This window comes from Scomber japonicus, chromosome 10 (genome assembly GCF_027409825.1).
Source record: "Scomber japonicus isolate fScoJap1 chromosome 10, fScoJap1.pri, whole genome shotgun sequence".
Classification (NCBI taxonomy): domain Eukaryota; kingdom Metazoa; phylum Chordata; class Actinopteri; order Scombriformes; family Scombridae; genus Scomber; species Scomber japonicus.
The window spans coordinates 7,054,355-7,070,907 of NC_070587.1; the positions used below are offsets into that span (position 1 = coordinate 7,054,355).

A 16,553-nucleotide genomic window follows, 5' to 3' on the forward strand; every position below is an offset into this window, starting at 1 on the left:
TTTTGGACACTTTTTTTTAATATATATATATAAAAATATCTTTTGACAATGATAGAACACCACACGTAAAGGATATTACGCACACAAATACAGACATGAATGGTATCATGGACAAACATTAAAAAATGTCTAAATATTTGAATTTGAATTTGACTGTGCAAGATCGGGCATGTCAGGTTACCTTGTCAAGCAGACCACGTACATTTTTTTTTACAAGAGCTGAGGTGCATGACATGTAATTGCAGCATCTCCAGTTCAACTCTGGCCAGGAACATTAACCCTTGCTCACTCTATCTTTCTCCCTCCCTCCTCATTTATTGTCTTTTCTCAAATGTCCTTTATTTAAAAAATAAAAGCAAAAGACCCAATGAATACTTAAAAATGAGAGTCTGAATTCACTGAGCTTGGGTCCATGTCCATCATTTACTGACATCTGTAGGTTTCAAAACAGTCCTTTATGTTCAGCTTTGATTGCATTCAGTGGCATGTTTCCCTTGTGGAGAAATCCAGCTGATCACAGCAGCAGTTTGCGCTCCGTCATTAGAAGAGTTCCTACAAAGCAGCTGGTTGAGAAGTGAGGTTGTAGGTACTCTGTCCAGACATCAAAGCCAACTTGGACTGTTTTTTGTGAGGGTGAAGTAAGACCAGTTTCTAGGGAAGTCTTTCAGGTGCAATCTTTTGCTGATCTGTTATCCCATAGGCTGAGCCTTCTCCTGGGTTTCACTTTGAGCCTTGAAGTGAGATCGTTTCTTTGATGGCTGGCTGTGTGGAGGTAGTTGCAAGTTTAACTTTGAGCTAGAAATATGGATATACAAGCACAGATGGAGTCTTTGGAGACTGAGAGCTGCTATGATGTGGGGTGTGTGGTGTGGTAGAAGGTGAACATCCACGACTGTGGCTGGGAGATGGAGATCCTAAAGGATAAGCATAGAGTACAAATTAAATACTGTGATTCTGCTGACTGTATGTACCTGCACATGAAATTGTGTGCATGCGCTCACCATTATCAGTAAAGTTGCTCCTATGTGGCGAGACTGATATACAGTGTTGATCTTGAACTCGTATCTGCTTGGAACCTCTCCCTCGTAACACATCTGCTATCTGGAAAAGATTTACAGTCTGTTACAACCACCTGTGCATGACTGAACATGAGTGCCATTGTGATCTACTAAATAAACAACTCGTGAGCCAAAAAAATAAGAGCACACACTGCACCTTTCAGGTCTGGCCTCTAGATGGAAGGATAGACACATGTTCATTCTATTTCTCCAACTCCAACCATTTCTTCCTCTTATCCTAACTAGAGCTGAGTCGCCTAGATTTTGCAATTGTTTGCATTTGTTCTGACGTAACTGCAGTAACAAGTGGTTGGAATTTTCCATCATAAAATTAAAGTGAGTGGAGGAAGCCGTTTACAGTCAATTTACTAGCCTATTTGGGGTTCACTACATTCTCAATACTGTGTGAATTGTCCTGAAGCAGAAATGTCCAACACTAAAAAAGGTTAAAACAAAGAATATGACAATAGAATTTCAGCATGGTTTTCTTTTGTTATTTGTATTTCCTTGTTCAGATGTCTCCTCACTCACTTTTTTGTTCTTGGCCACCATTACAGGGGTGTCATTGTGATAGTTCTTGAGGCTGCTGTCAGCTCCGCTCTTCAGCAGCAGCCGAACCGTGTCCACCTGTCCCCGGCCACAGGCGCTGTGCAGGGCTGTGTTCCCACTGTATGACTGGTTGTTGACATCACAGCCATGCTGCAACAGAAAAACAGAAGATGTTGGCACCGATTTGATTCATAAAGGAAGCTAGAGTCAGCGCAGTTACAACATAGAAACTGAAACAAAAGATAGACGGTGAAGAAGGTGCATTGAATCAATTTAAAGGAAAGAGGAAAGGTACTTCTTCAAATATATAACACATCTGATCACTGAGTAAATAAGTTCTATACGTTTTATCTATAAGCTAGAAATTAATGGGGAACTCTGTGTGATTACAGACAAGTTGTATGCAGCGGATGAGCTGGAAAGAGAAAACCAAACTCAGATAGAGCTGAGTCACAACCCTTCTCTCCTCCCTGCCCACACACTTTACCTCAATGAGGAAGTGGACCATGTCTGCGTTATTGCTCTCCACTGCGTGCATGAGAGGACTCTGGCCACTTTTGATGTCCTGATTAGAAGAAAAAAAAGCACCATGGGAAAAGTCAGTAGATGTAGAGACGGTAAATGTAAAATATGTGATGTTGTGAAACCTAACTGATGAGTCAGTGGAAGCACAGGGACTGACCATGGCATTAATGTCAGCTCCTGCCTCCAGCAGCATCATGGACAAATCCTTATGGCCACGCAATACAGCCAGATGGAGTGGGCTCAAACCTGAGGACAGGGACAAAGTGGGGAGTTCCACAGTGAGCAAATGAAGACATAAACACAGGCACATACACATTTTCTTTTACTGTATACAGCACATTTTCCAACAAAATGTAAAAAGAAACTTAAATAGATGAAACAGGTCAGGATGCCAAGGGAACTAATGTTCTGGAAGTGTTTTCTTCCCAGTGCTGTGAAGCTAAATAACTAAATGCTCCTTCTCTGTGACTAGCAAACTGCTACCAGATGACCTCAACTTTTCCAAAAATGTTTTTAAATCTTGCCTGGACATGAATCCTCTGATTCTGTGCCATTAAAATGATAATAGTCAGACATTTCCTATTGATGTGGCTATTATACTATTAAATCTAATCCCAACATTTAAATTCAGCTCCACTAAGACAATAAACATTGTAGAAAGAAAATCCTGTGTGTATTTTGGGGGCTTTCTCCTGTACCTAGAGTTGTTACTTTCATACAAAAAAAGTCGTCTTTGCTGGGACATGACAGGCATGCTGTGGAGATTTGGTAATGTGAGACACACCAACACCAGACCACAGGAAATGTCCTCTTCTCCTCTCGCCCACACACAAAAACAGTCAACCCAAACCCTACCTGAGCAAAGGTTCACTTTGCTCATATCCCCATACAAGCTATAATGCATTGACACTAGTGAGGCAGACTGTGTGTGTTGTTACGTTATCAGATGCTTATAATTTTTATAATTGATTTACGTGGTTAATGCTTGATCATTTGTTTTATTGTTTCACTGATTATGTTTGTATAAGAAATTGCTCTGTATAAGGAGAAGCCAACTTATGATGGTGCCCAAAACTTTTAATTTTTTCAAAATTCAACATTGTAGTCACAAAGTCTGTCTGCATGTATTTTATTAACTTCACACAAACATCACTGAGGATGAAGTGGTTACATACAATCACAAGGCTCAATTTGATTGAATAACTTTCAATCAAGAAGAGCTAATGAGTTATTCTGGATCTTTCTTTGTCAAGAACATCTTCAACAACGCATACCAAGGAGCAGACCACAGCTTACCCTCATAGTTTCTGATCTCCAGGCATGTGGAGGATGTGGACAGAGAAAGCACTACAGACAGACAGTCACGCTGGTCATGTTCACAGCAGAGGTGGAGCGCTGTCTGGCCGTTACGGTCCAAAGCAGCAGGGTCGGCCCCTGCTCTCAACAAAACCTCCACCATGTTTGCCTGCTTGGTTATCACTGCCAGATGAAGAGGGGTCTGTGTGGGAGGATTAGAGCAAAACGAAAAAAGCAATGACAGTTTAGACAAAGCATTGTATTTAGACAAAAGGAAATACACTGCCTCTCAAAATACGTTTCATTTTTCACACTGAAATGCATGTTAGACAGCAATCAGTGTGAACCTTGAATAATGCTCAACAATACTACAACTCTCTGCTAACATCAAAGAAATCGCTGTTATCTCATAATTTGAGTTATTTTCCCCCCTGTATAGTTGGCATTAATTTAAAACAATATCTATATTGGTGTGACTGTTCTGGTAAAAAATGCTAATCTGATGGTGGAAATACCGGATCCTGATTGCAATCAAAATGTAATAATCCATTTTGTTAGCTCTTAGCTTGCTGTTGTTGGCTTAGCACAATAACTGGAAACAGTAGAAAACAGCTAGGGGCCTCCACCTCCCAGCATCTCTAAAGCTAACCTATTAACACACTATAAGTCATTTCTTAAGAACCAAAAAAAAACAAAAACAAGTGTAAAATCATCAATTCACCATTTTACAGATTGGGCACAAGAGTATTTCTTGGCTTGGTGCTGGTAGACACATTTTGTTAACTCTGCACAGAGCAAAGAGAGAGGTGTTTCATCCTGTTACCAGCCTTTTATTTTTTAGCTAGGCTAACCAGCTGCTGGCTGTAGCTGCATATTTACTGCACATATGTGAGAGTGGTTCAAGTAATGAATACTTGACAGGAGAAGGAAAAATCTAGATCACCAGATTCTTGTTAATGAGGTTGGAGGAAGAGTGTTATTGTTTCTGTTAAAGCCTCCTTTCAAATCCAACCTGTTCTACAGGTTAAAGGTCAGAGGCACAATAAAAGAGTGTCAAAAGAAGCCAACGCCTAAATAAATAAACATGGAATCAAGACTGGTGTAGTTTATCATTAATGCACATCAAAAGATCATGAGATACAAGCACACATATTACGTGCCCATATATACACAAACACACCTAACCCACACAAAAAAATCATAGTTGTCAGCAATCACTATCGCAGTCCAAAAAGAAAAGGATATGCTGACTATCAGTGACGAGACCTTTGTACTGTCTATCACAGATCAAACACCAACAACACCACAAGCAAGAGACTGTGATTAATTCAAAATGAAGAGGAACCTGTTCTAAGAGACAAACAGTCTGCAATGGCAGGAAAGCCAAAGATTACAGAGTTCACTGGGTGGTTGCCTGGATTAATCTACTGACTGCTGAATGAAATCACTTGAGCAATCTAGGATATTCCTTTGGGTGAAGTCAGCATGTATCATCCTGTCATGTCAGGCCAGGGAGGGCACTGATAACCTGCTGTGTAAATGAAGAAATGCAATAGTTCAGTCGTAAAGGGAAGTCCTTTAACCTGGACTTTTCAGCCACTATTCAAGTTACACAATAAACAGTGCAATCAGGAACAGATTGCTGCTCCAAGTTTCACTTTTGCTATATTACCGTGCGTGTGTGTGTGAGAGAGAGAGTGTGTGTGTGTGTGTGTATGTTGGGGGTTTGTTCCAGTAAGTACAAAAAACAAAAAAAACAAACTAGCACTGAGAGCGTCTTTGTGGAATCCCTCCAATGATGCCAGTGTCCCTCCCTTCAGCTCCTGTTTCCCTGAACCCTGTGACTCACACACACACACACACACACACACACACACACACACACACACACACACATAGATACAAAAATATACACACACAAAAATGATATACCTCCCTTAAAATCTATGTTACTGAACTTCCTATAATCAGCACTCATTGTTCAAAAATTGTAAAAGCAGCCACACTGCTATTTTGACCCCACACAGCACTAATGAAACACTTATGGTCTTCAGTCTTTTCCAGAACAGAAGAAATAACCCTAGCCCTACCTCCACATTAAGGCCTTTTAAGGCCTTCAAAATAGACCTCTCAGAGTTGGCAGAGTTTAGCTCTGGCTTCCTGTAAAAGATTTCGGAGTGACTAAAACAAAAATGCAGCAAAGATAAGAGGAAGGGTGGGAAGGGAGTGTGTGTGTGTGTGTGTGTGTGTGTGTGTGTGTAGGGGGGTTGGTGGGGTGGAGAGATAGAGGAATGAGGAACAAACGGAAGCAGCAGAGGGGAGTCCAGGGGAAAGACAGGATAACAAGGGAAAATCCCTTCTCTTTCCCCTGGGTCTGTCCTCGCACATGTGCATTCCTGCAAAATGAGTGGATCAACATGAGGGAGGTGAAAAGATGAGAGGAGAAGAGAGGAGAGGAAGTTTCTGGGCATGAAGAACAGCCCCAGGCTGTAGGCAGTGCCAAATACAAAGAAAGGTGGAAGGCAACACTAAGAGACACTGCAGGGTAAAGTCAGTCCTGTTGCACAAATAAACATCACAAGCTCTTGCGTCAATGTTGTTGACAGTTATACTGATAGCATCAGTCAGTTCATCAGTTATGGTTAGAAACCCTAACCTCTCTTAACATATATGCAGCGAGAGATATGAAAAAAAACGAGAGAGAGAGTAGTGAGAGAGTAACCTGCACAGATAGAGAGACAGAGAGAGAGACAGAGAGAGAGAGAGCGATTGAGAGAGAGAGAGAGAGAGAGAGAGCGAGAGAGAGCGAGAGAGAGAGACGCACAGTAAGGGAAAGTCCCTCTAAAATACCGTCTAAAGGCAGTGCAAGGTATGTTAAGAAAGAGCCCAAAGCGGTGTGTGTGTGTGTGGGGGGGGGGGGGGGCTCATGTGACTTCTCGGAACAAGGACACTAAAGCACACACAAACACACACACACACACACAGATGTTTTGCATGCTCACACACTCACAAAAAAATGGCATGCCATCAGCATTCACATAAACTAAATGAAGGAATCTTAATAATTAAATGAATCTAAAATTTAAAAAAAACACTGCAACACCACTGCACATTACAGTTTATATAAATGTCAAAATGTGATTATTGAATGAATACAGATAATCTGTATAATGCATTGTAGCAGAAACATGTGCAAATATAGTGGATGGCTTTCAACTGAAGCCCATGACCATCACCGCATGTTTTAGAGTGGGTGGCCCCAGGGGATTCAGTACCCAAACTCTGTTAGTGTCAGTGCCACACACTACACAATCAGCTGTGACAAGAGCAGTCAGAAGTAGAATACTAGTGTGTGTGTTTGTGCAGTCGTACTGATAGCATGGCCAGTGTGGGAGTATCAAACCGCTGTCTCCACCATCATAGTAGTTCAGGGAGGAAGGCAAATAAAGCAATGACACTTGCACTATTGTTCAGTCACAGTACTGATAGTAACACTCTGTCAAAAAGTTCCATATGCAAAACCACAGAAACTCAGGATTTGTCATCGATATTGGAAAGGCTGTATTATTATTATTTTTTTTTTCCATTTTTCTTTGGGAAGTTGGCTGGTGCCAGAAAATGTGTGCGTGTCCGTCCGGTAGGCATACAGTTTTGAAATATAAAAACTTCCCTGCCACCATTATGATAAGTCTGGTCTTTATGATATTCAGTCAAAACCACACAATCTGGTAGGCAAATGACTATGACGGGACCAATGCCTGAAAATCTCCCTTTTTGGTTTTAACTGCATGGCATAATATGTGTGTGTGTGTGTGTGTGTGTGTGTGTGTGTGTGTGTGTGTGTGAAAAGAGAGATACATAGAGAGGGAGAGAGAGAGGGACTATAGTCTGAGTGTGTGTGTGTGTGTGTGTGTGTGTGTGTGTGTGTGTGTGTGTGTGTGTGTGTGTCGCGTGCATGCAGAGGGTAGACACAGGATATCACAAAACCTATGCAGCCTCAGCAATGAGGAAAGACAACAACCGATGATAGAACCAGCGTTATTTCTGGTAAGCAAGCCTGTGGTGTCCTGTGTGGTGTGAAACCCCAGCCTTGAGAACTAAAGCTTTGCACAGCTCAGGTGCTTTCTCTGCTATCTTCTCGAAGATCAAAGGCTGAAAGCTGGCAGAATGCAGAAAGTGAAGTGAAGGTGGAGACTAGAGAAGGGAGAAAAATGTGGAAGTAGTTGGGACAGTCCTGGATTGGGAAACACTTAAAGAGGATTCCTGGTACACATTCCAGTAAAGTACATGTTGATGTAATGTAGGAGTCACACAATCATTTTTCAATAAGAGAGACTAGTCACCTCAGTAAAAGTTAACTGGGTTCATTTGCTCATGAATATCGTTGTTAATAGCCAAAGTAAGTTCAGATATAGACTTTACATCAAATACAAGAAAAAGAAATTACAAATTTAACATGTCATTTCCAACTTAACATGTTTTCAGTTATGGCCAAGACATGAGGTATGAGTGCAGAGTTCATGAGAGTTCACTGAGTCACACTATTTGCTCCACTTAATCATCTTGGCTCTCTGCTCTGAATTTCGCAACATGGTAAATCCTACATTCAGGCCCTGAAAAACCCCTTCCTATAGGGAAACTGAACACTAGGAAACCATGTACACAATAGAACACAGGAAAGCACACATGGTCCTTCTCGCCATTTGCATGTCTTTGGTTTGTGGTAAGTACAGGTGGAGTAAGCGGGAACTGTGAATTCCAGTCCATAACCATAAGCCACCGTCATGACAGTAACAGTATGCGATAACATGGTGCAAGGCAAGGAGGAAACCAAGGCACTTCCTCTTTCATTCTTTTCCATGTTACTGTTATTAGAAGGGTGATGCAGGGGAATGTGGTTTACATGCTATGGTTGAAGGAGAAGTCCCAAATTGCATATCTAGTCTGCATCTATCGTTCACCAGGTTATACTGGCAGACAATGACATTTCATATTTGCTATAAAATAAAAATATGTGACTGGATTAAATAAGTGCCATACTTAAAAGGGAGACAAATATTTTGTCTGAAACGCTCAAGTTTTAATTAGAATTTTGCATTTATGAGAGTAATGATAGCAGCTGTGTGTGCATGCATGTATGCATGTGTGCTTTAATGGACCGAAATATGGCACGTGTCTATTTTATGTGTCTTCCTCAATTCATTTGTTTCACCTGACGGAGGTTGTTGTAGATATCAAGGCCTCGGTGAGCCCACAGTAGGAGATGGATCAGTTTGCAGACAATGGCCAATTCCTCCTGCACCACTGCTATATGGAGAGCTCTGTAATGAACACAAAAACACAGACATGCAAAAAATTTTACATTAACAGTAGAAAAAGTAATGTCGCAGAAGACTTTATTTCAAAGGGTATTTAACTGGGTCACACATTTCCTGACATTGTGACCCAATGACACTCTACATCCTGGAAATAACTTCTTGGCTTAAGTAGAAAATGACTGATCTGATAACTAATCAGCACTATAGAGATAGAGATAATATATCATTTTTGCATATGCAAATTTTATTTGAAGTGCAGTAATACATTTGGTTTGGTGTTGATCTGATTACAAGGATGTGCTGAATGACTGATGGCAGTTGGAGTCTTTGCTGTGTTCAGAATTTACGACAACATTTTGGGAAACATACTTATTTGCTCTTTTGTCGACAGACTACAAGATTGATGTCACTATCATATCTGTCAACACCTGCTGGTTTAGCTTAGTGTAAAGACTGAAAACCGGAGGAAACAGCGAGCCTGCATCTGTCTGAATGTAATAAAAGCCCCCTACAAGCACCCCTAAAGCTCACAAATTAAAACATTAAATAGTTTTACTTAATCTGTTAAAAATGCAATATGTAAAAATGACAGGTTGTGGTTTTTCAGGGGTTTATGTGACTATTCCTACGCTGGGAGAGGGACTCCCTGATATCTCAGTTGGCTGACCGGCAACCTCACAGTGGTAACTTGTTTTTATGCTTAAGTTTCTGTATGCATTTTTTTGCAGTCACAAATTCTACTTCTTGTACCGAGAAGCTCCAAAGATGTACAGGCATGACTCAGATTACTCTTATCGCACCCTTATCAAGACTGAAGGGGAAACCACTATCTGTTTTCTATACATGAAGCGAAAGAACAAACACAGGCCAAAGTTTAGGAAAGGGAAGGGCAGGAAACTGAGCGGGGGGAGGGCATGCTATAGCGAGCAGTATTGCAGTTTTCACATTTTTTTCTTTTTTATGCAGTCAGAAGAAGCAGCTTCCAGTAAGAGCCAGACTGGTTTTATGTCACTTCCTGTTGTCAGTAACAATGATAGCATTATTTCTGCTATATCTCACTCTGTGCTGTGAAATCCAGCCATTAAGCTATATGGTTTCTGACAGGGGTTTTTCTGTAGGTTCACCCAGTCAACTTCATCCAATGGATAAGTCATAATCAGACATACAGTAGAACTGTGCAACAGGAAACAGGGACGCTTCTTGAGAATAACTTTAAAGTACCCTTGCACACAATTTGAGGTTAAAAAATAAGTTCTTACAGAAACAAAAGCACTTGCAAACTTCCTCTTACCAATGTGTCCCACTGAGATGGAGTCATTAATGACTGTAATTTCCTGCCTGAAAAACATATAGATTAAAGCCCTTTCTGAACAAACAGCGCACACGCTGTCTGACTGACATATAGCGCTATAGTGCTTAGCTGTACATTTGTTCATAACAACTACACGTTCACATTTTATACAGACTGATGTGTGGTTCAGCAAAACTTTGTTGCTGCTTGTATTCTATCTATCTATCTATCTATCTATCCATCTATCTATCTATTATTATTATATCTACTGTACCTTATAACAGTATCACACACTAAAAAAACTGACAGCCTACATAATCTTTGTATTCATAGTGGAAACATTTTTCAGTTCTTTGACAACTTGATGTAGGCAAGTACGAACAGTGGTCTGTGGTCTGTTTAACTGAAGGATAGACAGAGGGGGAAAAAAGCCTTTACGGGAAAAAACAGCCATGCTCTACAATGGCTGTATAAATAATTAAACAATGTTAAAAATGTCATAAAAAAGTTATGCAAATCATGGATAAACTGTGTGCAGGTGCATAAACATGCATAATTCTTGCCCACATGAATGCATGAGCAAGCATAGAGGTCAACCTTACAGTGTGATTGACAAACCAAAAGTCTGTGCAAGAAAGCAGATTGGAACTGAGAATGAATTGAACAATCAGATGATTTGCTCCTGACATCAGAGTGAAAAGCAGAACTCTGTATGTTGGAAACGGGAGAGAGTGTGGTGGTTCTTTCCCCAGCTGGTCCTTGTTCCTGTAACTGAGCTCAGCATAGTGAACAAATCTGAATCAATAAATAACTCCAGCTGTATTTACTGTATGTGCAATCAGCTATTCATCATGTGTCTTAAAAAAGCCCCCTGCAGTCTCTCTCAGCAATAAGACCAACACAGACTGGTTTGACTGCTCATACTACAGTATAGTCAAGGTCAAATAAAGTGACCGACTTTTTCAGGCATGACTTCACACAGGTTTTGTCATTGTGAGCTCTCAGGAAACTGATGCTCATATGATCTAATGAACTGAAAGCCAAGGGCCAGCTGTAGTTTGACATCCTGAATTACTGCTAAAACAGGGCTTATCTTTCTCAGCAACAGGGCTCAACATCTATAGCAACAGTTGGCCTTCACATAGACCTAATATCATTCTCTCTCTCTTATCACATTTCACCCTTTTATCTAAATACATCTCTCTCTTTTCTCTTGAGATGAAACTGTACTGTTTCTAGTTCCTGGAAGTGGGGCAGACCACAGCCCCAGATAACCCCAGACACAGCAGCACTGACGTAGACAGGAGTCCCTAGCAAGCCACACAGACACTGCAGCCTAAGCGTGTGAGTGTGTGTGAAACGAAGAGTGCCAGAAAAAGAGAAGGCAGTGAACATGCGGTATCCTGTTTGGTACGGAGGGTAAGGAGACAGTCAAACTGAATGATGAGACCTTAGCCAAACATATCCTGTGGTCTGTGGGCCAGCTGAACAATTAAGTGATGTGGCAGTGTGTGTGAAAAGTAAACAAAAGAGAAGTGGAGACACACCACAGTCCAGTTGACAAGAAATGACGGCTTACAGCCCACTTTATAGTCTGCTGTGCTCGTCATGAAGAATGATGCTACTTCCAGATTTTTGTGTTGGGGAGAAAGTATTTGTGTGGGAAATGAGTTTGAGCAAACCTGGATTTTACATTTTGAGGTTCTGGGTTTTTTTCAGTGCATTTCAACATTTATAATTAAGTGTAACAAGCATGTAAGTGTAAGTTTGAATTCATTCCAGCACTCAGTTTCATGAGTCAGTCAGAGAGTGAATGAGTTAATGTGTGATGCCTCCTTTAAGCACAAACTCCCTGGATGATACAGGGCATTGAAAATGAATCTGCCAGGTCATCGCTATTCACTGAAATCTTGAACAAGCAAGTGTAGTTCACCACAAATCACACACAATCTCATTGTTACTATTCACTAATTCATACCAGAGTTGAGTGGTGTTGAACAACAACAGGTTGAAGGAAGTACAGCACAATGAGCAAAAATACTGAAAACTGTCAACGCTAAGATTAAGTTTGAAAATAGGTTAATATCCTGAATATTGTGCGGCAACATGATGTGGAAGATAATGATGAATAATTAATAATAATTAATAAAATAAAATAATTAATAAAATAATGAATGCAGGTTCAATTGCAATTATCATGTGTTAAAAGTCCATTTTTTATTCCCCACCTGTGCTAGTAATGCCACACATATGCGGTTTAATGCCCATGTTATCTTTTCAAAACCAGAAAAAAGAAAAAGTTTCAAGTTCACAACTGACTCACTGCATATGCAGAATCAAATTACCATGAAGAACATCAAAGAATGGATCTACATGCCACAGTAATTTGAAATTTGGGTCTGCACGAAACATGATAACTCAGTAAAGATGTTTACATGATATTTGGACTATTGCCTAACTCTGCATATGGTTACATTGTTATGCATGCAAATCCAGAGACTGACTGGAAGCATGTAGGCATTTATTAGTAGGAGCTGCAAGAAAACATGTCTTCACATCACATGTGCAAATGACAGTCTGAGAGAGAGAGAGAGAGAGAGAGAGAGAGAGAGAGAGAGAGAGAGAGAGAGAGAGAGAGAGAGAGAGAGAGAGATGAAGCTGATATAGAGAAAGCGGTAAATGAGGAAGCAAGGAGCGGATGTTTGGGTTTTTTGAGCCCATTCATTTAAAAACACAGAAGAAAAGTCAGAGAGAGACAGACACACCTGAGAAAAACCGCAGTCGTATTTAAAACTGAGCACTCACTGGTTTTCCCGAAACTAAGGGGCTCAGAGGCGCTGAGAACAGAGGATGAGCAGCTCATTGACGTAAGAGCATGCACATGCTCGCGCTCACTCACATTATGCATACATGCACGCACGCACACACACTCATGTATATACAAACAGTGTGAAAAGTACAGGGGGCTGAGGATGGTTCTTTCTTCAGAATTCATACAGAGTTTAAAACAACCACAAAGCAACAAGTAGATAAACCAGCCAACTTTATTGTCGAGGTGCCAGATTTCGTGAGAAATGCAAAGCTGCTGCACTTGTTTTCAGTCACTGCTAGCTAATTAAATATCAATTTTTCATTTTTTTTCTGTCTGTCCTGCAAATACACTGTACATCAAATCCCTGCAGATGCTGCAGAGAAGACTGTCAACAATGAGCCCCAGTTTTTTTTTTAAAACAACAAGCAATTCTATTTTTACACATTCAATTCTCTAGAAAAAAAAGAAAATATAATGGCTCTTTTAAGTCAAGATACATTGCATTCTTATTTCGATGCCACTTTTTGTTAATGGCAGACACATCGCAGTGAGTCTTCGAAGCAGATATAAAAAAAACAATGAGCAGCTGGGACGTATCATGGGACTTATGGCACTGCTAAATACCGGTCATCACGAGTTGGTTTCGAATGGATGCAAATAATGCTGATACTCTTGAAACTGCCACATCAAAGTGCCATTTAATTCTTGGACATGCTGTGTTTTCAGTCACCTGACTCTGTGTGTGTGTGTGTGTTCTCGTATCAGTTTGTCATTTCAGTTAGTGTGTGGGTGGGTGGGTGTTGAGACTTTAGACAAAGTAAAGTAACCATGCGTTAAAGTTTAATATTTGCATTCATGTGGCCTTGAGAACTCCTTCGGTCTCCTGGGTACAGTATTCTCATTCCCAACCCCCCTACCCCATGCCTTGAGAGACTAGTCGGCTGTAAATTATAGGTTGTTCAAAACACACACACACACACACACACACACACACACACACACACACACACACACACACATGCTAACACTACCTCATGGATGCAATGCCTGTTTTATCTAGCAGCTCAAGCGCCATAGTTTCAGGGTAAATCTGTAAGTTAAAAGTTACCATGGCCACTTAGTGAATCATTCCTAGTCAACATTAAACCATCTTCCCCTACAGGAAGTGAAACAACAGTAAAGAATTTGGTGGGATTCGAGGGTGGTGCTGACTGTACCTATTCAATATGACGAACAATGTGAGTCACATGAACCATAACAAATACACTGAGATGACTTGATATCATGATGACATGATAAACTGACATCCCATCTCAAAAACCACATGCAGGTTATGTAATGCCAAAAGTTTTGTTTAGAGGTTCACAACTTGTATTGACTTGTTATTTACAAGATCATTTTACTTTCTTCGCTTTTCATGACAACAGCAGCAGTATCTAGTTAAAACAAACAAGTGTCAAGCCCAGAGAGGCAATATGGCCGATATGTTAAACATGTTAAACATAATACTTGACAATATGTGACAAGTAGTTTCTTGCTCATTTTGTAAGTGGATCCCAAGTTCAAAGTATTGGTCTCTGTATGAAGATGTGAGCTGGGTCTACTCAGTATACCCAACATGGCAATGAATCCTCTCAAACTGCTGGAAATCGTGAATCATTGATATTTATGATGGGGATAAGACTGCAGAGACCTGTATCATGCTAACTATCACCCATCAAAGCACGTATGACTAAAATATGATGATTCCATCAGGTTGATGAATCATTATGATCTTTTAAGTTCACTGTAGGTATCGCTGAGTTGGATATGTGGAGTCATTAGTTTCAAAAGTATGATCTGTTGTGGTGTGCCCCTATTCCCTTGGGCTCTTTCCTCTTAGTAAGAAGTCATTAATAAAACGTTTGTTGTTTTCGAATCCCCAGGTGGCCCAGCACCTAAGTGACTACATTATGCACCATGAAAGTGTCACCACAACTTCCAACCTAAGCCATTTTTAAATAAATAAAAATAACATACGTGTCTCCATCTTCATCTTGATGTGTAGCCAAAGCGATACCAGTCAGCAGGTTTTCAGGTTGGTAACCCAGAGGACGGTTTGTCTCTGGGACTGTGGGCAAACAGTACACTGGGTAGTGACCTGGGCCTGAGACAGAAAGATAAAATTAGCAGGGTGGCCTGTTATACAAATTGTTTTGTGTGTGTGTGTGTGTGTGTGTTTGTTTTTTTGTATAAGGAAGTGCGTGTCTGTGCATGTATGTGAGTATGTAGTTTTCAGTTATGAGTTGACCTAGTAAGCTACTTTTGTCAATGCAGGCAGCGCACTGACTGAGGAGGAATAGCTGCAAAATAGCTGACTGGACACTTTCTCATTGATTCAGCGGTAGCTGCTGCATGACTCTGCTTCTTGTGCGACACAATCATGACCAAAAACATTAAAGAAAGGGGAAGACACGCTGTGTCCTTCTGTTTTAAAAATAAAATGTGCAGTTGTGCATTTTTCATGTAGCTAATAGACTAAAATAGTGGCGTGAAGTCCTGTAGGTTAGTCATGATCTGCTTTTGAAACCTATAGTGTCTAAACTTCAGTCATTTACAATGAAGACTGTGTTTAGCACAAATCGACAAAATAACTATTTTGGCCAGACATAAGCACTGCCCAGTGCCCTTGGATATCCGGAATTCAAAGGTTATGATAGTCCTATGATCATATGAGAACTTTTATGAAAGTCCCAGCAAATCTTTGAATAGCCTAGTGCAGCTAAATTCATGTTAAACAATAAACTTCAACATAAAAATAAAGAGTAGACCATAGCCTGCTGATGTAACAGGCTGCATGTTGGCCGGCAGCGCTTACCGTAACTAAACGGGTGCAAAAAACGAATGTGATATGCATCTGGACCCTGTCCTGCCTCCTCAACCCGCCTGGGAGTCACTGGCGCTACGGCGATCCTGCTCTCGTCCGCGGGTCTTTCCAAGCGGCTGGACAACCTCTCCCGACAGTCCGTGTCTTCCGCCAGGGAGAAGCAGTCGACCCTTTCTGGTGGAGCCGGCGACTGCGTCTGGGTGTCCGGCTCGACAGGAATCGGGCGTTTCCTAAAAGGAAGCCTCAAGGCATTTTTGTCCGCTGGTCGTTTGCGTGAAGCACCGGCTTCTGAGCTCGGTGCGCTCCTGACTGCCGGGCAGTGTATTAAAGTGTCTGTTCCTGTGCATGCTGGAGGCGCAGGAGAGCCGCCTGACACACGAGCGTCCCTAACACGACCTTTGTAGTCCGGAGATTTCGACCCGGTGCTCCCACGCTCCCGGGTTGAGGTGCGCAGATCCAGCGGTGCTGCGGCCACCGACTGGTGGTCACCGTTCATCGTCATGATCCTCGGCATCAACCAAGGGGCGAAGAAGTTTCAGGTGTGTGCGTGGGAAGACAACTTCTCGGTGATCAGAGACAGCTTAGTGGGATCAAACCATCCAAAGTGGCCAATCGTGCGCAATTCCCATCTCCATGAAATCAAGCGACCAAATCATCAGCCTGTTTCCTTTTGTGTCATTGGTGTAATTCAGATAAGCTTTCAAATTCATTGACTCGCAATGCCAACTTATTCTCGATGAGGAGCCAGTAACAGTTTGTAGATGTGTATAGCTGTCCTATCGCACCTATGGTACAGTTAACAACTGCAGGTACAGTGCAGCTGAGCCAATGATCATGT

The 16,553-nt window shown here is 41.2% G+C and overlaps 1 protein-coding gene across 1 annotated transcript; it reads right to left on the reverse strand.

Moving 5' to 3' along the window:
* Positions 1–4: 4 nt before the first annotated feature.
* On the reverse strand, positions 5–16,393 carry bcl3 (BCL3 transcription coactivator). Its single transcript, XM_053326523.1, has 9 exons — positions 15,707–16,393; positions 14,869–14,995; positions 8,641–8,749; positions 3,429–3,630; positions 2,290–2,378; positions 2,095–2,172; positions 1,590–1,757; positions 1,002–1,101; positions 5–914 (listed from the first exon to the last, which is right to left on the reverse strand). Exons 1-9 carry the CDS (start codon positions 16,227–16,229, stop codon positions 796–798), a joined length of 1,515 nt encoding a protein of 504 aa, XP_053182498.1. The 5' UTR covers positions 16,230–16,393; the 3' UTR covers positions 5–795.
* Positions 16,394–16,553: the final 160 nt, after the last annotated feature.